The sequence below is a fragment of the Lagopus muta genome, chromosome 26 (assembly GCF_023343835.1).
Source record: "Lagopus muta isolate bLagMut1 chromosome 26, bLagMut1 primary, whole genome shotgun sequence".
Lineage (NCBI taxonomy): Eukaryota > Metazoa > Chordata > Aves > Galliformes > Phasianidae > Lagopus > Lagopus muta.
Window position 1 is genome coordinate 1,200,604 of NC_064458.1, and position 23,591 is coordinate 1,224,194.

A 23,591-nucleotide genomic window follows, 5' to 3' on the forward strand; every position below is an offset into this window, starting at 1 on the left:
CCCCCCCCCTTCGCTCTTCAGGCGGTTCGCGCCGCGCGCTCCTTCGCGCCTTCCGCGCGCAGCCCCGCCCCCTCCCGCCGTGCCCTCCCAGGTGTGCGTGCTGCGTCACCCGCCCACGCGCACGGGCCGTGCTGGCGTCCGCCGTGCGCTCCGCGTCACCGCTGCTGGCCTGGCGCGCGGCGGCCGGACGGTTCCTCTCGCGGCGTCTCGGGGCTCTCGGTTCCGTTCCCCGGCTCCTTCCGCCGTCGGTCCGGCCGCGTTCGGGGCCGCCCGAGCGGGGCAGCGGGGGTCTCGTCGGCGGTCGGTTCTCGGGGGCGCGGCCTGGTGTGCGCGGCGGATCCCGCCGCTAGCGTAGCGCGGCGCCCGGGCTCCGTGAGGCGCGGCCCGGCCGAGGCGGGGGGAGCGCGCGGAAGCGCCGCTTCTCTTCTCCACCGCCGCCGCCATGAGCGTGGAAGCGTACGGCCCCAGCTCGCAGACCCTCACCTTCCTGGACACGGAGGAGGCCGAGCTGCTCGGCGCCGACACGCAGGGCTCCGAGTTCGAGTTCACCGACTTCACCCTCCCCAGCCAGACCCAAACCCCGCCCGGAGCCGGGCAGGCGGGGCCCGGCCAGGCCCAAGGCGCTCCGGGAGCGGGACAGGGCCCTGCAGGCCCCATCGAGGCCCAGGTGAGGCCGCGCCGCGGGGTGCCGGGGGGGGGGGCGGGGTGAGGCGGCGCCGCCACCGGGGGGAGCGCGGAAGGGGCGGGCGGGAGCGGGGCGAGAGGGGAAGCGCTGGGCCAGGGCGGCGGGGCCTGCGGGAGCGGGGCTGTCGCGATAGTCGCGATATCGCCGTGCTGTCCCGATAGTCGCGATACGGAGCGAGGAGCGCTGCCGGGGTAGAAGGATTTCGGTTTGTTTTCTTGTTGAAACGAACGCGCCTCCGCGTTCTCTTTGGTTGCGAGGAGTTGAGCGCTCTGAAAGCGGAGCTGGATTTCTTTCTGACAGAAAGCGGCTCCTTTCCGAGAGGGCCTCTTTCTCTTTGCGGGGTTGCCGGGCGGCTTTGTTTGGGGCTGTAGGGCAGTGACAGCCCGTAGTGCCTGCGGTTGGTGTGCGGAGGTCCTCGAGGCTGAGAAATGGGAGAATTCTTAACGCCGCCCGATGACGGCCGCGATTCCGCTTTAACACTTCGCAGAAGTGAAAGAAAAGAGGGAACTGGGCTGTGCAGCCAGAAACTAAGAAGTGTTATAAAAGGAAACGCTGCTTGTCCTTGTGCTGCTTCTTGACTGTCTATAGCAGGAGAAAAGAAGCCCAAAAGCCGCACCTGAGAGGCTGTTTTGTGCTTTTTTAAAAGTTGGGCTGCTCTTGTACATCTTGGAATGTATTAAGTTCCATTATGTCGTTATAAATTGTTAAGTAGTTCTGGTATTAACAATTAAATGTTTGTAGATTGTCTGCGTTTCAGAACGCAAGTTTGGAGGAATTGAAATGCTGTAGATAACAGCTCTTCATCCTGCACCAAAAGCAGTCAGGGGGGATTTGTTTTTTTTTTTTTTTTTTAACTTTATTTTCCAAGACTGATCTGTTGGGGTCTGTAAGTGACACAGAAATGAGTAAACTTAGAGCAGTGAGTGAATGGCAGCCTCAGGTGTGCAGGGCAGGTGGAATTGTGCTGCCTCAGTGCTGGGCCCAGGCCCAGGGCTGTGCTGGGACTCACTCCAGTCAGTGTTCATAATGTGGATTTAGAGCTGAGCTCCTGTGGGCTGTTTGCTTTATTTTGTGTTTACTTGTAGCTCTTGAGTTCTATTGAGCAAAACAATCCTTTTTCCCGTTTGAATTGTTGCTAAGTAGTTTTTGTGTTTGTAGTTAGTGCGTGTGTTAATTGACTAAAAAGGTGTTCGGGGTAAAATCGTAGTTTTTAAAGTTTTTAAAGCTCTGATGGTTGTGATCATTCTAGAACTCTCAGTAAAGAGTTTGGATAGAAGAAGAAAAACCGCCCCAGAATGAGTCTGAGAGTGCAGAAGGCAAGGGAAGAGGATTCGTTTTGCTTTTTGTCTAAACATGTTTGAAAAGCCTTTGAAGTAAGAAGGGAAAAAGGAAAATCTGGAGAGCACATCCAGGTATGAGCGTGTCTGTAAGCATCCGTCCTGGCAGGCAGGAAGCAGAGGATGTTTGTAATGGCTGAGTGCTTTTATTTCACTGCAGGGTTTTGCAGTTGTCCCCATGCTGTGTAAATTTGGGACAGGGGAGCCTGTTGTTCCAGTGAGGATTTGGGAGCACGGTGATGTCGGAGCTCAGCGAAACCCAGCGCCTGTGCTCAGTTTGGAGCTCTGCCTTTCAGTGTTCTCATCAGCGCTGAGATCAGAAAGGGGCCGTCTGAAGGATTCTCAGGGAGGTTCTGCCTCCTTGGGTAGATAATGTGAGCTCGTTAATGCCTTTTGGCAGGAGTGTATCTAAATCTAAATCTCCCAGGCTGCATACGTTTTTGCCTAGTTTAAATTTTGACTGTGATTGTGAACAAAGTTGGAATAAATATTATTTCATCCTGATAAACATGGAAGGGATATTAATTTTACTCCTGTTCTGTTTTCTGATACCTTTTTAGTGCCCTGTGGATTGAAATAAGATGAGTTGGGCAGTGCAGAGTCCCTCGTTTCTCCAGACAGCATTCTTTGAGCCTCACTCCGAAAGCTTTGTTTCTCAGCATATACTTAACTAACAGTTTAAGAGGATGCTGTTACCACGGATTAGTGTCTGAGTGACAAAAGGCAGGCAGAGGTTAAGCAATGCAGGAGCAATGCCTCCTGTTTTCTGTAAACAGGGGAAATGCAGTTTTCTGATGATTAGACAAACTAATTAGCATATTTGATTTGTATTAAGATAAATTCTGATCATATCCACAGTGTTTCCCTGCTCCCTCAGGCCAGGACTCGGTTCTGGTGGGAGGAGGCAGCACGTTTCTCTGTGCCTGGTGCTGGGAGCCGCTTGGTGGTGCCCTGAGTGTGGGCATGGCAAGCCCTGCTGCTGGTTTGGGGTTTCCTGCAGTCCCCAGCCTCGGTGTTAGCAAACACTGCTCGGACCCCTGTTGTGAAACAGCTCTGTGCTGCCGTGAGGCTGAATGCTCTCAGCGATGCGCCTTCCCTCGTTCTGAAAGGGAGATCAAATAAGCACAACAGATTTTAAGGCGCCACAAATGTCACACGGCGTCAGTGGAATCTCTCCCAACGACAAATGGTTGTGCAAATCCACAAGTGTGTGTTTTTCTAAAGCATGAGGAAAAACTTCCCTGCGCCGGGGCGGCGTGCCTGGCTGTGCTGTGTGTGCTGCACAGTGCTGGGGTGCAGTGCCACAGCTGAGCGCTGTCTGATAGCAAGATCCCAGCAGAATCCTTGCCTAGCTGTCATCGTTTCTCTTGCTGCAGCCTGACACATACTGCTTTAAAGTGCAGCTGTGCTGATGGCTGTTGCCTGTTGATGAGCTGCTGTGTGGGTGGGCACATCAGCCAGAAGCACGGCGAGGAAGCTGCTGTCACCCAGCTGGGGCTCCACACGGTCACTGCTTGCTGCGGTGTTAATTGGGTCAGCTGCCGTGCTGGAGTGCGGCTCAGCTCCACCAAGCACTGCTGCTGTGTGCAGCAGGACCGGGGACACCTGCGAGGAGCCGGCGAGGAACCAGCAGCTCTCAGAGCCGTGCAGGTTGCTTGGCGTGGCTGCTAAACTTGCTGTGCCAGAAGTTTCAGTCGACACATTTAAAATAGAGAATCCCCCCCCAAATCTTACACAACAGCTGGTGCTGCCAGATTTTAATAACGCGCACGCAGGCTGACATGGCAGCGAGTTGAGAACAATAGTTGGGCCACTTCCTTCCTGTGTGCCTGCTGAGGCACGGCCCGGCTGCCGGGTCCTGCTGCTGACAGATGGGTGCCGTCGTGCTGACATCACTGTGGGCCCGAGTGCTGTGCTGGTGTAGGATGAGAGATCTGTGTGTGCTGCCATTCCTTCTGCTCCTGCCTTAAAAAAAAAAGGGCTCTGCAATTGCACTGGCTGCTTGCTCGACAGCCCCGAGTTATATGCAAGCTTCCAAAAAACGGATGGTGCTTGTCAGTGTCAGTAATGGCATGTGAGGCCTCTTCAGAGCAGGCTGACAGCACCTGCCCTGGGAGTGTCCTCTCCGTGCTTCTAAGAAGTTTGGGTTAACTTGTTCCATTAGTCTCCACCTATTCTAAGATCAGTTAATAAGCTATGTTCATATTTTCTTTAATATCACTGTATTTAAAGTTGATGTTTGCATTAGAGCAGCTCTGAAGATGCTATTAAATGTTGAGCTGCTGCAGCTCCTGCCGTGACAGTCGGTCTGCAGAGCTGTGGTTGCTGTGGCCGAATGGAACTGGAAGCCAAGGAGTCCCAAGGGACAATGGCTGCTTGAGTCGTGCTGAAGTCTGATTTGTGATTCACACCTGTTGGTGCTCCTTCCTGGTGGTAAAAGCACTGTGCTAAGTGTTGCCAAAATGGAGTTATTTTTAACAGGACCAGGACTTGATGTGTCAAATGTGCTGACGCAGAACTTTGTGGTTCTGGCAGGTAGCTAAGTCAGTGCAAAGAGGGAGCACCTGCTGTGTGTGTGCTGCCTTAGCCAGGCAGCCTGTGAAAGGCACTGCTCTGAGAGCTTGGGCTGTGTTAGTTTGAATGGAGTTTGTGTGTTTCCTGGGTAACTTAAAGAAGCCTTTTTGTTTTGAAGGAAATAGTGTGGTGGCTAAAGCAATGTTTGGGTAATGCAGTAGTGGTTGTCACACCTGGTGCATTACACAGGTATGTGTTTGTTTGCATGCAGTGCAGGTGGTATGCCTTGTACAAGTGATGCTGCTTGGAGAGCTGGGCAGTCTGCTGAGAACCAGCTTCTGTTATTTCTGGCTCTTTGGCTTTTCCTTAGGTGTGCATTGGAATAGGTCTTGGTCCCCTGCTTCCTGTTGTCTTTGTGTTGTGAAGTTGTGCTTCTGGAGTCTCTGGGGAGGAGGATTGGTTTGGTGGATAGACAAAACATAATCCGAAGAAAAGTAATTTAGTTTTGTGAATTGACACTTCAGTATTCCTGTAAAGTAGGAGCTGATGAAGCAAGTATCAATGATATACAACGTATATATGATGATTTTTGGTAGATGAGGGCTGTATTTCCAACTCATCGCTTTTCTGTTCTTCTGAGAATTTCCTGAATTCAAGACAAGTTTTTACACAGCAAAGTCGGGATTCCCACTCTTGGCTTTGTTCTGAGCATGTTTTGGTAGTATGACCTGAGCACTGACCTTGCACTGCAGGTTAATGGACCTGATGGCATTCTGCAGAACGGAGCAGTGGATGATAACGTCGCTAAAACCAGCCAGCTTCTGGCAGAGCTGAACTTTGAAGAAGATGAAGAAGATACTTACTATACAAAGGATCTTCCCGTGCATGCTTGCAGGTGAGACCTGATCTTTGCATCAGGCTGGCTGTTTCCAGAAGGTGAGGGCATGGAGTGCTTAGAGGATGGATGGAATTTTGAAAGCAGCTGCCTGCTGGCAGGCAGTGAGTGCCCTCTGCTGAGCTCCTGTGTGCGCTGACAGTGCTGCTCTGCTGAGCTCCTGGGCCTCTCTTCTAAGGGCTGCAGAGTTGAGCCTTCCTAGAAATGGTAATGGTGGAAATAGTTAAAGAGCTTGCCTCAAACCAGAAGTTTAACTCGTGTGTTTGGTACTTCCAGCCACTCTCATGATTCCTGATTTTTACTTCCCCTTATTTTGTACACTTCTGGGTAATTCAAGTCTTGTTTTTGCATTGTCCTATAAATAATTTCCCAATGACTTCCTCATCTCATTTTAATTCCAGTTACTGTGGTATCCATGACCCTGCCTGCGTGGTTTACTGCAACACCAGCAAAAAGTGGTTCTGTAATGGGCGTGGAAATACATCTGGCAGGTAAATGATTAAATGATGGAAATGAGATGGGCAAACTTGCTGTAGTGTTTGTTTTGAAATGCATAATGGGTGTGACTTACATTTTCCACGATGTCGAATTCTCATGACTTGAATGTGAGCCTCCAACCTCTAGATTTTCCTGTTATGAGCTTTTACAGCTCCACCTCAGCACAACTTGAACTGCTTTTGGGCTTGAGCTCACTGCTTCTTCCCCCTGTGCTCTTGCAGAACAGTGTAACAGATGCTGTGCTCTGTGGAGCTTCAGGAAGCTGCTTCCAAACAGCAATAAATTTCTTGTACACTGCCCCTTCTTTCACATTCACTTTGAAGTATTCATGCATTGCAGAAACACTGAAACTCTTAGCAGTCATCTTGGCCTGGATGAAAGGAGCAGGGGATTATTAATGTCTGCCAGAGTATGAATAGGTTTTTGTTTATCTCTTAATAATGACTGAATTGCTGTGTTACATAAAGTTAGGACTAAATCTGGTTTTCGTATTGACTGCTTATAAATACGGATCCTCTCTGGTTTCAGCCACATCGTCAACCATCTGGTGAGAGCGAAGTGCAAGGAGGTGACTCTCCATAAAGATGGGCCTCTAGGAGAGACTGTCCTGGAATGTTACAACTGCGGGTGTCGTAATGTGTTTCTCCTTGGCTTTATTCCAGCTAAGGCAGACTCTGTGGTTGTTTTGCTGTGCAGGTGAGAGAATTTATTGCAGTGTTTGTGTTCAAGTGTTGCACAACTGGATTTCTAAATGGCAACCCTCGGCTTTCACTTGGTACCTGAACGTTTTACACTCTGGTCTCCTTTTATCACCGTGTCACTTTTAGTATTTGAGATGCTGAGCTTTTTGCAGTTCTAGAAATACAGGAGAACTAATGATTAGGATACCTTGCCTCTGCAGTGTTGAAGTACCAAGCACAGGAACTGATGAATTGGCTCAGCAGGCCACTGGTGTTGGCTTTCTTCTTTTAACCAGGCGTGTTTGAAGAATGTGTTAAACATGTTCTTACACTTTGGTAGATTCCCTTACAGTCGTCTAATAATTTTTCTCAATATTTTGGTTGTGCAGGCAGCCATGTGCAAGTCAGAGCAGTTTAAAGGATATTAACTGGGACAGTTCACAGTGGCAGCCTCTTATCCAAGATCGCTGTTTCCTCTCGTGGCTGGTAAAGATTCCATCTGAGCAGGAGCAGCTGAGAGCACGTCAGATTACAGCTCAGCAGATCAACAAACTGGAAGAACTCTGGAAGGTATTTCCCACTTTTCAAATACCAATGATGTTTCACTCAGTGCTGGTTTTGTGTCTTAAAAGGAGGGACGAGGCTGTTGTAGCAGCAGTGTAAGGCAGGAAACAGAGCCTAATATACATGAGGTTCAAACCTTTCCCTTTTGACAAGCAACACAACTGGGAATTGACTAGAGAAATCACCTGTTAAAGTAGGAAAGCTTCATCTTCAGGTTCTGTCAGTCAGTCTGTAGTCAGTCACTGCTTTTTCAGAGCTTTTTCTGTACCTGTTAATGCAGAACAAACTTGGCTGCATGTAGGTGAGCATGACATAACACTTCAGCATGGTTTTAGCAGTTTATTATCACTTGTTTGTGCTTAAAACTTTGAAACAGCACTCTTGTGTGTTAAATCTTAGGAAAATCCATCTGCAACCCTTGAGGACTTAGAGAAGCCTGGTGTTGATGAAGAGCCACAGCACGTCCTGCTTAGATACGAAGATGCTTATCAATACCAAAATATATTTGGTCCTCTAGTCAAGCTTGAGGCAGACTATGACAAGAAGCTTAAGGAGTCTCAGGTAATCTGCTTGAAAAATGCCTGTTAGAGGGGGATTCTGACCAGTTCTCTCACTTAGTAGAATGGAAGGAAAAACTAAAGTGAAATAAATGTAATATTACTGTAATAAAGACATGACAGTAATTAACAGTAATATTAATGTGCGATCACAGGGAAAACTTTGAAATATCACTTAAGGTCTTCCATCTCTTCTGAATTCAAAGTTTGTCTCTCCTGGAATTGTGTTCTTTGTCAGAACTGCTTCTTGACCACCTTCTGTTACGTTCTTTTCCTCATGACATTCACTTACCTTTGCACCAGTCACTTCCCAGTCAAGCTTGTAACATGTTGGGGACACTGAAGAGTTTTCTACAAAACTGACACAGGTGCTGATGCCAACACATTTCTCAGTAACTTAAATCCATTGTCTTTGAAACAGAACGAACTTCTGCAGGTGGTGTGAGTACAGCCCATAATGATAAACACAGAAGTTTGTTTGGTGACAGAGGAACAGCAAGTTTTGTGTTTCTCCACTGTTTTGAAGTTTAGGACCGTGAGGATTGTGGTAGTTGATAAGCAGCTCTTTAAGAACATAATATGTGCTCTTTCTTTACTGTTAGACCCAAGATAACATCACAGTCAGATGGGACCTGGGCTTGAATAAGAAAAGAATTGCTTATTTCACTCTGCCAAAGACTGATTCAGGTAATGACAGCTCAGCTGCGTGTTTTGTCTGGTTTTTGTACCTGGTGAATAACATCAGCATTTAAAGAACTGCAGTGGCCTGGGATATGAGATAGTCCTGTAGGTTTTTGTTGCTGTGGATGTTCTGAGATTATTTTCTCTCTCCTTTGCAGATATGCGTCTTATGCAAGGAGATGAGATCTGCTTGAGGTACAAAGGAGACCTGGCCCCTCTGTGGAAAGGAATCGGCCATGTCATCAAAGTTCCTGATAGTATCCTTTACTTAATGAGCCTTAAGGTTAAATTATCTCTGAGGAACTCCTAAATTGTGTACATAAGTAATTTTGAAAGCATTGTAATTAGCGGGCGCCTACTGAATAAATGGAAATCGGGAAAAATACAATTCAGATGTTTGCTGCAGATTACTACTTAACGAGGTTCTACAGATTATGGTGATGAGATTGCCATCGAGCTGAGGAGCAGCGTTGGAGCCCCCGTGGAGGTTACTCATAACTTCCAAGTGGATTTTGTGTGGAAGTCTACTTCATTTGACAGGTACTGAGAAAGCACTTAAACTCAGCAGATAATGGGTTCAGTAGGTGTGTATTTTTCCTCCTAACTTCAGTGGGGTTTTTGAACAAGAGGTGATGTATTGCTTCATTATACCAGCAGTCAGAGGGAGTGTGCTGAATGCATCAAGGTCATGAACGTGGTGCCTGCTTCTCAGAGCAGCAGCTCTAGGTGTTGTTAGAGGTGGTGACGTTCAGTTGAATTCCAGGCTGTCAGTGTTTCTCACTTTGAAAGCATGTTCAGGGACTTTGGAAGTACATTCATGTAACCTGTGGATCCAAGGGGAAAAATGAACCTCAAGCTTAGTAGCATTTGGGATTTAAGAAGAAAAACTTCTGAGGTTCTGTTTGTTAATGCAGTCATGAAGTGCTCTGTGTTCTTATTTGATCTCCTCAACTTTGAATCACTTTGACAAACTGAAGTTTCAAGGAAGCTGGATCAGCTGTGGGGTCTGTGGGCTTGAGATGTGTCTGCAATGCATGTTGTGAGATAGGAGTTTGTTGTCCTGAAATAGAGGTACTGAGTACAGCTTTTATTCACATCTTGCACCTCAAACTTCCACTGCAAACTGTCAGAGCCCAGTTCCACTGCAGGCTTGTGGTTACAGTTTGTAGGATGCACACTGGGGAAACAAAGATCTGTGTTCTGGAAGTCTAATGTTTGGTCTCTTAATTCTGTTGTTAGATCTTTGCATTGTCTTTTTTCCAAAAGATATGTTTTAATTTGTCTGATGGCTGATTAACTTCTACTCTTGTGCATAATTTAATCTGAGGTAATCCTGATTTTGTTCTATTTTTTGTCCTTTGCTCATTTCAGAATGCAGAGTGCTTTAAAAACATTTGCTGTGGATGAGACTTCGGTGTCAGGATACATCTATCACAAACTGTTGGGCCACGAGGTGGAAGATGTAATTATTAAATGCCAGTTGCCAAAGCGCTTTACAGCACAAGGACTTCCTGATCTCAACCATTCTCAGGTACCCTCATGTTCCTTCTTTCTACATGCAAAGAATACGATGGAGGATTTATGATTGAAGGTTGAACGACTTTGTAATTTCCTGTGCAAGGAATACTGAATAGCATTAAAATAATTCCACAGGTTTATGCTGTGAAGACCGTCCTGCAGCGTCCTCTGAGCCTTATCCAGGGTCCCCCTGGTACTGGAAAAACAGTGACATCAGCTACCATTGTCTATCATCTGGCTAGACAGGGCAATGGGTAAGAACTTCTCTGAATCTTTATGCGTGAGGTTACCTCATGATTGGTCCAGAGAATCAGCTCACATTTAAGCACTTAAGCAGTCTGTATCCTTGAACTGGAAAGACTTTCTAGAAATGTGTTCTGTGAAGATCTGAGCTTAAATCAGAAGATACTCATCGGTAGCTTATTTTTAGGGAGCATGTGTGTTAACACTCTGTTGCAGGCAGAAGCTTATAGTTCACTGAGACTCTTTTTTTTCCCCCAAGGCCTGTGTTAGTGTGTGCTCCAAGTAACATTGCTGTAGATCAGTTGACAGAGAAGATCCATCAGACTGGTCTGAAAGTGGTTCGGCTGTGTGCTAAAAGCCGTGAGGCAATTGACTCACCTGTATCCTTCTTGGCACTGCATAACCAGATCAGAAACATGGATAGGTAAGGAGGGTGAGAGGGGAAGACACCCCAAAAAACCCAAAGCTCGGGTGTTGTGATGGATGCAGTTGTTTTAACAGCTCTGGCAGTGATGGTATATATTTTGCTCTGTACAAAAGTCATTTTTAGTTTTGCAAATACGTTTTCTTGTTTCTGTGGCAATATGTAAAGAGCTTCACTGTGAGCTGGAGCTGTTGTTAATTAGATTATAATGCAAAATTCCATTTTTGCAGCATGCCAGAGCTTCAGAAGCTGCAACAACTTAAAGATGAAACTGGAGAACTGTCATCTGCCGATGAGAAACGCTACCGTGCGCTGAAACGAACAGCAGAGCGTGAATTGCTCATGGTAAAGTTTCACCAGACACAGCAGTCCTGTTACTGCCTTCTCCCACTTAGCTGCAATTTGTTGGCAGCTATCAGAACACAGTTTAACTTAGGGCGAGATTCCTGGGATGGTATTCAGTGGCCTTCTGTATGAAAGTGTTCTCTTATCCCACTTGATTGATTTTGGTTGTGTTTCTGTCTCAGAATGCAGATGTGATCTGTTGCACGTGTGTGGGAGCTGGTGATCCAAGGCTTGCAAAAATGCAGTTCCGCTCCATTCTGATCGATGAAAGCACCCAGGCCACTGAGCCAGAGTGCATGGTGCCAGTTGTGCTGGGAGCAAAGCAGGTAGGAGCTGCTGGGTTCCCTTTAAAGTCTGATTTATAAATAGGTGAAGCAGGAGTTTGGGCAGAAAATCCAGACTCGGGTACCTGCACTGTCATCAGCGGTGAATTTTTCTTTTCCACAGCTTATTCTTGTAGGTGACCACTGCCAGCTGGGGCCTGTTGTGATGTGTAAGAAAGCTGCCAAGGCAGGCCTGTCTCAGTCCCTGTTTGAGAGGCTGGTGGTGCTGGGGATTCGCCCCATCCGCCTGCAGGTGCAGTACCGCATGCACCCAGCCCTGAGTGCTTTCCCATCCAACATCTTCTATGAGGGTTCGCTCCAGAATGGTGTCACTGCAGGTAAGAATGGCATTTCCTGCAAAGTCCTTTCTCTTCAGTTCATTAAGGATTGAAGGAAAAATTCTTTAATTCAGATGAGTTTTTTTTATTCAATTAGGAAGAGAAATGCTGCCATTGACTCTTTGAGGCATTGCTGTGAAAGTGATTTTCTAGTAAAGCAGTATTAACTTCATTACTTTTGTGCTCTTCAGCTGACCGTGTGAAGAAAGGGTTTGATTTCCAGTGGCCGCAGCCAGACAAGCCAATGTTTTTCTATGTTACACAAGGGCAGGAAGAAATCGCCAGCTCGGGCACCTCTTACTTGAACAGGTAAAAATCAGTACTGAGATTTACATAGAAATACTGACAGTATGAAAGTGGGACAATAAAGTGCCTTAATAAAAGGCATGAATTCAAAACAGAAGCAAACTGACTGCATTTTGCACCCAGGAAGTGCTGGTTGAGTCCCATTTCAAAGCTTGAATTCCAGTAGCTCCTGAAATGAGGTCCTAATGGGTGGATGTTGAAAGAGGAGAAGGTAGCAAGAGAGCAGTGGGGAGCTGGGAATTTCATTTTTTTCCTATCCCTTTGTTCTGCACATCCAAACTTTTCCAGTGAATGAGCTTCTAACACTGCTCCTTTGCTTTACATGCATTTGTTTGCGTGCCTGGAAGGAAGAATCAGACCAGCTTGCAAAATGTATCTGCTGTGATATTTTTAACCTGTCTGCTGCTTGAACTGTGTGTGCAGGAGTGCTGAATGCAGCAAGGCAGACTGTGCACAAACATGGCACAACTGTTGGCTCACAGAGCAATGGCGTTCAAAAACGGTCTATATTTAAAACTTCAAGATAAAAGAACTGAAGGATCTGTTTGTACAGCAGGCTGGAACACTTCTCCTGGTCTCACTCAAAGTACAAGCATACATTTAACTCAGAACTGCATTTCAGAAGAGTGATGGCTGTCCTGAATTCTGCTTCTCCAGGAAGTTTAGTTGTGCAGTACTGAAAAGGCGGATGTAGATTCCAGGATCAATCTGTGTTGTTGTGACCTCTTCTGAGGTGTGAACTTTTGGCTGAGAGCATCTGTTTGTAGCAAGAGGTGATAGCAGGGAATGTTCTTGCAGAGCTTAAGCTGAACTAATTTGAGTGGCAGGGTGCTGTGGTGTAAAAATGACCTCCTTCTGAAGGAGCCTTTGTGAAAGAAGGCACAGCACACGTGTTGAGGCTTTCTATCCCCATTCACTGAAAATGTTTAGACCTAATGCTGGAATTAAATAAATGAATCTTTTTTTTTTTCTAGAACGGAAGCTGCCAACGTGGAGAAGATAACTACAAAGCTTTTGAAAGCTGGTGCCAAACCTGATCAGATTGGCATTATTACTCCTTATGAAGGCCAGCGATCTTATCTGGTGCAGTACATGCAGTTCAGTGGTTCCTTGCATACAAAACTTTACCAGGTATGGAGTCATTGCACAAACAAGAGAACCTTTGATGGTAGAAAGAAGCTGAGAAGCTGAGACACTGTGAAACTCAAATGCTTTCATTTTTGGTCTGGCTTCTCAGACCAAATTTGTTTATTCTTTAGTAACTTCTGAGCATTTTAATTGACCTTAGGTAAAATAGTTCAAGGGAAGGTAATGCAGGAGTTAGTAAATGCCAGTAAGTTTGAGGAGAGCAGTTTGCCAAATAATGGAGAAAGCCCAGTGAGGTTCTGTTGAAAGGAGAGCTTGGATGAGTCCATCCTCTGAGGCTCATTGAGGCACAGAAGGGAAAGGTCAGCAGTGCTTCAGCTGTGGAAAAATGTCTCAAGCTGGGAGACACACAGGAAGTTGAATGCCATAAATTCTAATGTTCAGTCATTTGTTTCCTTAGGAGTGTGTCCTCTGAGTGGACCTCCTCCACCACGCACTACAACATGTTGCTACACTACAGACAAGCTGCTTAGGTGTTTAATGCAGTCTCTTTTGCAATAATTGGAATAATTGGGCAGTGTTTTCATTGAAGCAAAAATTGGTGGAAATACTTCTGCTCCTGCCAGGAATGATCTGTCCCTCTGATTCAGGCTTCTCAGTGGCTGGGAGCAGCAGTACTGATCTGCAGCTGTATTGCTGTGAGGTTTTGGGATAGCCAAATTCGTTCTGGCAGTGCACCTGGAGAAGGGCTGCTGTCTGAAGCAGGTGCCAGTTGTGGGGGGGAAATGCAAGCACCATAAAGGACATGAACATAAAATTCTTTGTCTTAATCTGAGACTCTCCATTCTCCCTTAAGAAAGCTCTTTATTGGGCAGTGGAATTATCAGATGATCTGGCATGAAAAAACAGCACCTTTCCCAAATGATGGAGCTGTTAGTGTGCAGCCAGTAGTCCTGTAAACCTGTTGGTAGTACAACCCTTACGTGCTTCCATGATTTATGTGTTCTCCTCTGTGTTAGGAAGTAGAAATTGCAAGCGTGGATGCCTTCCAAGGACGAGAGAAGGACTTTATTATCCTGTCTTGTGTGAGGGCCAACGAACACCAAGGGATAGGATTTCTGAATGACCCCAGGCGTCTTAATGTGGCTCTTACAAGAGCAAGGTAAGGTAAAATTGGACAGATCTTCTGTTTTAGAGGTGAGCTACTAAGGGCTGTGTTCTGAGGGTGGTAAGCCTGTTCCTCTGCCTGTTTAAGGGAGCCTTGAAGGGAGTATGGAAATGATTCAACTTTACAAGAGCAGTCTTAAATCAGTCAGCGTTCCCATTTTGTACTGGGAGACTGTAGAGTCCAGCATGCTCATCCCCTTTGTCTGCAGGACAGAAGTAGTCTGCCCTTCACTCACTGCTTTCTGTCTCAGCAGCCGTTTTCCTTTTCTTAGAATGAGTTTGGTTGCTAAGAAGGGAAGCTACTGAGAAGTCAGCAGTGCGCTGGTTGGCTTCCCTTGGTATCTGCTCAGTTCTAAAGCAATGTAACGTGGCTGGTGAGCATGGTGACATGTTTGACAAGCCTGGAGAAGGCAGGAGATTGCTGCAGCCAGTCTCTCAGGAATCACAAGCTTCCAAGTGTACAGAAATCCTTTGTATACAGGAACAGTTGGGTCAGGGTCTCCTATACCTCCTGTCACAGGCTTCTCTGGAGTTCTTTGTCCTGTTCTGTAAGCTGATCTTAGTTTTGCTGTTTGTTCTTCCATAGGTATGGGGTAATTATTGTTGGGAACCCGAAAGCTCTGTCTAAACAACCACTTTGGAATCACCTGCTGAATTACTACAAGGAGCAGAAGGTTCTGGTGGAGGGACCACTGAATAACCTCCGGGAGAGCCTCATGCAATTCAGCAAGCCCCGAAAACTTGTCAACACCATCAACCCAGTAAGTTGGCCTTTCCTGTTTCTCAGATGTCTGTGGCATGAGGAAACAGAGCATTGACAGCCATAAGTGGATGGAATAAACAGACGCCTCCATGCCCTCACACACCTGTATCTTTCACTTCTGTTGCCTAGTAAATGGCCTGTGGCAAAGTAAACTGCAGTTTCTAAGTGAAGCAGTTTGTCTTTATGCACTGCAGAATTTTACATGGGGTGACTTCTGAGATGCATGAAACATGGTGCAATTACTTTGTGTAAGTTCGTTATACAAGCGTTCCTTAAGGCTTTTACATGCACTTCTGTTGAGAGTTGTCAGCATGTGGTTGAGACGATGCCTGGATGATGTTCTTACATTAGAAACAGTATCTGTGAGGTTTTGTTGAGTTTTTACCCACCTTACAGTCAGTTACAGTGTGCAGCTCGATGCTAAAGCTTTGTCCAACTCCTCCCATGCTTTCAGGGCGCCCGCTTCATGACCACTGCCATGTATGATGCACGTGAAGCTATTATTCCAGGATCCGTCTATGACCGGAGCAGTCAAGGTAAAGAAGCTGTCAGCATTAACACCATTCACTATTTCTTCACTTAGTCCCTGGGGTTGGATGTCTTACAAACTGCAAATGTTTAAATGTTTAAATACAGAAAAACGTGGGGGTTAAAAACTGAAAATGCTCGTGGTGTCTGAATTCTTGAGGAGGGATTTTGCTGCCCCTGATGTTGCAGTAACCTCTGTTACTCCCTAGTTTGAAGAGCAGATAAGGAGTGAGGGGGGCTGTCAGTGTTGTAGGAATGGGGAATGGCACTGTAGAAGAGTGATGAGATGGGGCGACCGGTTGTGTCTCTTTGAGACTTGGGAGTGTGGGATAAATGGGGAGCTACGAATCCCAGAGGTTTGTGGCAGTGATGACTTGTCCTTTGTTTGTATTATTTTTCCTCCTTAAAGTCTTCCCGTTACCGTTAAAAGCAGGACTGTGAATTTCAGGATATTTGGGATGCTTGAAATAACTGTGACTTCCCCCTCCCCAGGGCGCCCATCCAACATGTACTTCCAAACCCACGACCAGATCGGGATGATCAGTGCAGGCCCCAGCCACGTCACTGCTATGAACATTCCCATCCCCTTCAACCTCGTGATGCCCCCAATGCCCCCACCAGGGTACTTTGGGCAGGCCAACGGCCCGGCTGCAGGTATGGGGCCAGGGGGGCACAGTGCCAAAGGCACGGCGTGGGTCTGATGTGGGATAATGCTTTCGGTGCTGACTAGAGTGAACTTGTATTTCTTTGCACCTACTGCACTGAGCACAATGTGAAGCGTTGCCTGAAGCGAGTCGTCAAGTCTTTGTAGAAGCATCTGATTCTCACACGCTTATAAAGCTTCTCACTGTTGGTTTGGATAAATGCTTTTCCAGGACGTGGGGCACCCAAAGGGAAGACCGGTCGTGGTGGGCGCCAGAAAAATCGTTTTGGGATTCCTGGAACGAGTCAATCAAACCTTCCCAATAGCCAGGCGAGCCAAGACGTGGTGTCCCAGCCCTTCTCCCAGGGTCCACTGACTCAGGGCTATATCTCCATGAGTCAGCCATCTCAGATGAGTCAGCCTGGGCTCTCCCAACCAGAATTATCACAGGTAAGCAGTGATGCACAGTCGGTCCGCCCTTTTTCCTGGGTTTTATGTCAGTGTTCTGTTTGTGTGCACATCTCTGTTTCTTAAAGTTGAGGAAAGTAGAAGCTAAACCATTTGCAGTTAATTTGGCCGCAGCATTTCTTACCTTCTACTTGGTGGGCTTCAAAAGTATACTTGAGCAAAAGAACTCAGAGCTGCATACCAACTTCACCCTGAGCCCTGACGTTCAGCCGCTGCCCTTCCAGCTGCCTTGTGCTGCTGGAAGCTTTATAGCAATTCCGCAGCAGAACGGGGCTGAACTTTAAAACCTAAAAGTCGCTTTTTCTTTAACGCTGGCTGCTCTGTGAGGTTCTATGGAGCTTTGTGCTGCTTGACACGCGCTCTCGTTTCCAGGACAGTTACCTTGGTGATGAGTTCAAGTCTCAGATTGACGTGGCGCTGTCACAGGACTCCACCTACCAGGGGGAACGCGCGTATCAACATGGCGGAGTGACGGGACTGTCACAGTATTAGAGTGTAAGCTCTGCGCTCACCCCTCTGCCCTCCTGCCTCATATGAGCTCTTGAGAACCGTTTCCTGATGGCTGTCATACAACTCTTGTTCTGCTTTCTCGCTTTCAGGTTGAGGAAGAAGAGCTAAGCTTGTGTGGAGCTTAGTTCATCAGCATTTTATTCTGGGTAATAAAAAAAATAAAATAAAATGGATACCTGTTTTCCACTGCTAAAACTGAAGCACCACTGTGTGAGAGCAACAGGAGAAAGAAACCAACCAACGGAGAGGAGAGAGAGAGAGAGAAAGGAGAGCGCGCGAGAGAGCCCACTGCTAGCTCACTGAGACAAGGAGACTGACCGGAGAGGAGAGAGAGCAACGACGGACTGGCTGGCGCCTCACGGGGAAGGCAACTCACCCTGCAATGAGTGGTCAGCTGAGTCCCTGCTCCCCCAGTCCAAGAAGCTCGAGAGAAGGGCCTTAAGCAGGTTTCACTTCATTCCATACTTCTCTTTGCGAGCAGGGCATTACTTTTCAGAGCAGATGGGGAGAGGAAAACCCTCATCTCAGAGTTGTTCTCAAGGGGTACTATATTTTAGCAGTAACTGTTTACATTTTAGAAGCAGAGTATCTGAGAGAGAGTTCCTAAGTTGACAGCAGGCCAAGCAGAAATCCAGCGGAACGTAGCTGATGCTCAACTCTGAGATGGAGGTTTTGTTGTCCAGCGCTGGCTCTGAAATCCTAGTGTCATCGTGCCGCCCGCATTCTGAATGGGTCTTTCGTGACAAGGTGGTTTTAAAGAGATTCTTTCAAAGGAGCACTGAATTTTTAGAAGTTTGTCTCTGAATTCTTAGTGGTGGACCTGGGAGATCCTTGTTCTGAGAAGCTCACAAAAAGTGTAAAACAAAACTAAATTAGAGCACCAACCTTGAGAACTTTCAGTGTGATTTACAGTTGCAGCAATCAGCCTCTTCTTCCTACATCGGATAGCAGTTAGATGGAAGGAGCCTGCGCGCTCGAGCGGGAGGAGGGTTTCGAAGTGTTTTCTGTATGCTTTAATTGGCTACTGTCTGGACTCTACTCTGTGAAAAACAAGCCTTTCTGTAAGATGAACTTTGCGCTTGAAAGGGGATGGGTTCCTGTGCCCTTCGGCCCTGGAGGAAAGGATGCTAACAGGCCTGCTTTACTGCTCCCTCAGCTGGGGGGAAGAAGTAGTGGAAACTGGGGATTATATTGGTTTTGAAGTAAAGACTACAATGTTACTGAAGCAGGTTGGAGAAATGGACAAAGCAGGCAGTTGTTGGAAGGTGGCCTCTGATAGATGGGTACAATTAGAGATAACGGGGTAGGCTTTTGTGTGGCTTCTTCGGTGACGAACGCAGATAGCCGAGGTTCAGGTGTTGCAGAACAAACCCGGAGCTGCTTTTTCAGGTAGTGCACCCAGCTGTGCCATCGGTGCTGGCTGAAGAAATAGCTGGAAGTCAGAACTGAGAACAGCACATAAGAGAAGCCATCCAATTTCTGAGTTGTACCCATATCTTAAATAAGTCATATGGGAACACTGGGAGCATTTTATTGGTGTCTGAACCTTTTTAGAAACGGCGCAGAGAATCACAGCTCCTGCAGACCCGCTTGGATCGGATCCCAAACTGCCAACCTCAGCCTCCCACCAGGCAGAGACGAGCAGAGCGATTCTGACCTCGGGGTTTGTAAGGTTGGAATTAAGTTAGCGTTCTGTCAAAGGGCTCCAAGTGTTTCTAGTCTTTTTTTTGGGGGGGAACTCGAAATACCTCTCATATGAATGTACTTAAGCGATGTAAAACCCACTTTTTGTATCTGGGGGGAAAGCCCTTTCATCACTGTCCTTTCTGTAGAGTGTTGACCCGCTTTCATCACCTGTATTTGCTGTAGTTTTCAGGAGTGTCTCTTCCCCAGCACAGACCTGGTGTAGCATACCCACAAACGTGAGTAGCGTGCACATAGAATGGAACAGGTGTTCAGCATTTGTGTTCAGTCCTGCAGTGAACGTGGTTCAAGAACTGCAAAATAAACTCCAATTTTCCAGAAACGAAAACCATTCTTTTCTCATAAAAAGCCTCCAGCGTTTAGACTTCTACAATGCGAAAGAATGGAGACACAGGCCACCTTCCTTCCTTGTGAGATGGACTGTTTTATTTATTAACATTGCCGAAGGGCTTTTTTAATTTTTTTTTTTCCTTCTGTAGGCTGCGTAGCTGCATAGACTTCAGATAGGTTTAAGCTGTACCCCTCTGTGCAATGCAATCCATTGAGTAATGTAACCCCCTCCTCCGCCCTCCCCCCTTTATTTCACTGATGGGAATGCCTGCCTCTGCTTCTGCTGTTTTTTTTCCTTTGTAGCAGTTACTCTGAGTTTTATAAATCCAGACATCAGTGCTAGCACGGTGTTACTCTTTTGATTTTGTCTCAGTTTGTTTTAAACCTGTTTGTCATCAATAAAATATTAATAAACAGCTCTTGCATTCACGGTGGCCCCCTACCTTTCAATGAGGAAACCATGCACCATTCATTAAAACTTAGTATGATTGTAGAAACTTCAAGTTTATTACTTCCTTTAAACAGGGACTGGTACAAAAGTGGGGGGTGGGCAGAGCGGACGGGGGGAAGCAAATGCAGATCCTGGGTGGGTGCTCAGCTGTGCTCAGCCTGGCTCCAGCAACAGCTCTGCATCCCTCAGTCTGCTCCAGCCACCAAAAGGAGAGGAGGGGTTTGTAAATCCCTCCTGTTTTAATGGGGAGAGAAGGAAAACGGCTCCTGCTGGGTTACGGCCCACTCAAAGCTCTTAAAGCCTTCAGTGGTGGATGCTGCTTTCTCTGCGCTACGTTAGGGGTTACTGCTGGCTGGGGGGAAGCTGAAGGTGAGTGCTACAGATAAGGGCTGCTCTCCAACTACTCAGCCTGCTTCAGCAGTGGCAGCAGGGCAGTGCTGCAGGAAGACGCTCCTCTGCAGCTCCGGCAGTGGTTTAAACCCTCAGTGCTTCCTTGGAGCTGCACTCAGCAATACTTCATCAGATCTTGAGACAACACAACACAGGTACAAAGAAAAAGTAAAAACAGGCTGTGCTGTCAGGCTCATATTTAAAAAAAAATAAAATTCAAGTTAACTCAGATTCCTTTTCTGCTCCCCCCACCCCCAAAAAACAGCAAAGCTGCAGCGGTGCCAGGAAAGCCTCTGCTGGAGGGGCAGCACACAGCACTGCCATGGCATTAAACACTGCGAGAGCAACTGCTGCATTGGACTGAGGACCACAGCCAAGAGCTGCAGATCTGTCCACAAATCCTCAAAAAAAAAAAACCTAAAAAAAACTAAAAGCCAAATAAATGACAAATAACCCCCAAAAGCATATGTGCATTATTAACGTGGTGCCTGCATTACGAGGGTTGTAATACTGCTGTGCAAAGCTGCTGCTGCCTGCTGCACAGTGCACTCACTGCTTCACTCAGCCAGCTGAACTGGCGCTGTGCTGCAGCAGAGGGAGCTCGGGGGGGTCAAAACGCCACACATGGCACCGCGTGCCCCTGCTGTCCTTCCTCAGCCCCAGCGCCTCCCCTGCGGTGCTGCTCCACAGAGGCTGATGCAGACAAACCCTCCACAACAGGTGAATGGGGGCTGAACAAAAAGCAGTGCTAGAGGGAACTCAGCTCCAAGTACACCAACATGCAGCTCAGGTGTGAAGCAGAAGCACCGCTGTCCCACAGCCTCCAGTGCCCCGGGGAAGGGATTCAGTCGCGACACAGCTCGTGTCACGACACCATACCTCTTCCTGCAGTTGGACCAGAGCTGCTGCAGCTGAACCTGCCAGCATCACTTCACATTTGTCATTTCGTTTTGCATCGCCTAAGCTGCAAAAAGCTGAAAACAACAAAGCCCAGCAGCTGCTCTGCCAGGCACAGGAGGAGGCCGGGATTCCCAGCCTGGTGTCTCTGCCACCCACAGCGGATGGCTGAGCAGCACCCAGGGTCAGACCTGATCATAACCCCGTCACCACCTGCAGGCTCTGACAGAGCACCTCAGGGCACCCAGCACAGCACGACCACTAAACCAGCCCTGTCACCATCCCGTCATGCAGACCTCCTCCCTGCCTGCACGTGAGGAAGGCAGCACAGAGGGGAGCTCTGACCTCCTTGTCCCAGTCGGAAACTCCCTAAGCACCAGCACAGAGGGCATTTATCACACTTGGATTTATTCCATCAATCATTCCGTGTCCCCCACGGCGCATACCCACAACCTCTCCTCTATCTGCAGCCACACTCATCCACCACCATGTCCTCGTAGTGCCTCAGCACCACGTTGTCACTGTTGTCATAGTAGAGGATGGAGATGGGGGACAGCCTGACGGGGACGCAGCAGGGCTGGGGTGTCCCCTCCGGGTCCAGTGAGTGCACCATGGTCTGCAGGATGGCGTGGTTGGTGCTGTTGAGCTCAGCTGTCAGGGGGAAGGGGCACTCGCCCAGGCAGTAGTTGGCCATGTAGCCCTGCGGGGCGATGATCCAGTTCTCCCAGCCGACGTCACTGAAGCTGATGTAAAGGCGCCGGGGCTTGCAGAGGTTGCTCGGTGTGACGGGGACGTTGTAAGCGCTCCTCCTCCTCCTGGATGCCCCGCACTGCTGGCTGAGGGTCACCACCAGGAGAGAGGCATCCAGGAACGAGTCGATGCCGGCACAGAGGCCCTGTGGCCCTGCGCTCAGCGGGGCTGAGGCTCCGTCTCCGCTCACCGCGATCTCCAGGATCAAGCCCAGGTTCCTGCTGTGAGTTGTCCAGTCCTTTGCCACATCGCTCAGGTTGAAGAGCAGAGACTTGTGCAGGCGGGCGAAGGACTGCTCCACCAGCAGCTTGCGGCCTCCCTCCAGGGACGGCGTCCCCCTCAGTGGCACCTGGCAGCTGAGGTACAGCCGCAGCTCAAAGCCCTGCCCCCAGCCGGGGCTGTGGTACGAGTTGTGGCTGAACTTGAGCTCCAGCTGAGCCATCGTCAGGCGCTCACCCTCCTCCAGCACAGAGAGGTTAAAGTACAGACGCTTCTGCAGACACAGCAGCGGATGGGGCTGTGTGCTGTGAATGAAGTGGCCTGATGGAGAAGAACAAATAGAGGTGGTGGTGTCTGAACCCCCTTATGGCGAGCAGGATCAGCCTCCCAGTAGTCGATTAAGCTCCTGGCTGCACACGAAGAGGAAGATGGACAGAGCAGAGACAGGCAGCTCTACACATCCACAGCCGCCGGATCAAGATGACAGTGCCGTGGGATGGGGCCATCAGCCCCACAGCACAGCCTGCAGAAAACTGTCAGCATCTCCCCCGGGGCAGAACGTTGTTAGAGGATGGAGGGAAAGGAGGGCGGATAGCAGCAAACCGACTGAAGTGACGAGCTGCCTGTGAAAGCCAGCCCTAGATTTCCACTGGAAATCTGAGCTCAACAGAACCCAATCGTGCCTTGAGATGCGGATGGCATTGACAAAGCAGCTGCCATGTAAAGGAATGGCTCAGAGCAGCCGGAGGCAGGAGGACCAAAAGGAGAAGGGGGACAGGACCCAGCTGGATTGCTGAGCATCTGCCTCCACCCGAAGCAGGGAGCCTGAACTCTAACATTATTACCTACAACACGCTCACAGATCAGACCATACACAGGCAAGACTGGTCTCAGAAACCACTTCTGTCTGCTGCTCTGTCCTCCCCCAGCCATTCCCAGCCCAGACCACAGAGAGGCTTTCAAAAGGCAGGACTCAAACGGCAGCATTTCTGTACCTTGGTCAGCGAAGACACGGATGATGTTCCCAGGGACGTTAAACTCCTCCACTCTACAACCATCCACCGGGTCTCTGTTTGTTGCAGGAGAGCTCTTTCTCTTCTGGAAGATCCGCCAGAGAACGGATGGCACCGGAATGGGGATTTTGGGGCTGGGCTTCACGCTCAGACCCAGGGATTTTAACAGCAAACTTTCCTGTAAGCTTAAATCCATCCCCAGACTCACAGTAAGGAGAGCCCAGGCGACGCCAGCTCCAAAGCTGGCATGCACAGGGAGAGGCCACATCACTCCGCTTTCCTGACCGCAGACAAAGAGCAGCGCTGTGCACAGGACCCACTGCCAGCTGCACTGAAGACAGGGCCAGGGGGTGATGATTGCCTGATGGGAGCCTTTGATCTCGTTAGTGCTCAATTAGCACACAGGGATTCCCAGGATTGGGCAGAGGGTGTGAACGGTCCCCCCTGGCTCCCCGGGGCCTTTTAACCCTTTGAGGCTGTGGCAGGAAAGCAGCTCAGAGCTCCCTCCCCTTCTGCATCTCCACCCCACTGAGGTCCAACAAGAAGTTCCACGCAGCAGCAATGCTGCCAGCACGCCGAGCTGCTCCCCATGCCCTGGAGAAGGGTGGATCTGGTGGCCACTCCACCCAGACTGGGGAGATGCTGCTCAGTCCAGGCTTTCTCTCACTGCCTCCTCCCCAATCAGCTCCTCAATCACAGCATTTAACACTTCTCTCCAAACGCTGTTAACTTCCAGCACAGCACACCTTCAAGCTCTGCCCTTC

At 48.5% G+C, this 23,591-nt stretch overlaps 2 protein-coding genes across 3 annotated transcripts; one reads left to right on the forward strand and one right to left on the reverse strand.

Annotated features, from left to right (window-relative positions):
• Positions 1–114: 114 nt before the first annotated feature.
• Positions 115–19,557, forward strand: UPF1 (UPF1 RNA helicase and ATPase). Of its 2 annotated transcripts, none has more exons than XM_048927941.1 (24): positions 115–667; positions 5,289–5,431; positions 5,833–5,922; positions 6,458–6,625; positions 6,999–7,179; positions 7,573–7,734; positions 8,333–8,417; positions 8,570–8,668; positions 8,834–8,951; positions 9,783–9,942; positions 10,065–10,183; positions 10,432–10,596; positions 10,827–10,941; positions 11,124–11,267; positions 11,389–11,602; positions 11,794–11,911; positions 12,883–13,039; positions 14,014–14,156; positions 14,748–14,922; positions 15,379–15,460; positions 15,945–16,106; positions 16,328–16,545; positions 16,936–17,058; positions 17,163–19,557. In XM_048927941.1, exons 1-23 carry the CDS (start codon positions 443–445, stop codon positions 17,053–17,055), a joined length of 3,363 nt encoding a protein of 1,120 aa, XP_048783898.1. In that variant the 5' UTR covers positions 115–442; the 3' UTR covers positions 17,056–17,058; positions 17,163–19,557. The 2 variants fall into 2 exon arrangements, with proteins under 2 accessions (XP_048783898.1, XP_048783899.1); XM_048927942.1 differs by having other exon boundaries at positions 8,843–8,951.
• Positions 19,558–19,590: 33 nt separating this feature from the next.
• GDF1 (growth differentiation factor 1) lies at positions 19,591–23,111 on the reverse strand. Its single transcript, XM_048927955.1, has 2 exons — positions 22,810–23,111; positions 19,591–22,135 (listed from the first exon to the last, which is right to left on the reverse strand). The coding sequence occupies exons 1-2, from the start codon at positions 23,093–23,095 to the stop codon at positions 21,306–21,308; spliced, it is 1,116 nt and encodes a 371-aa protein (XP_048783912.1). The 5' UTR covers positions 23,096–23,111; the 3' UTR covers positions 19,591–21,305.
• Between the last annotated feature and the right edge of the window lie 480 nt (positions 23,112–23,591).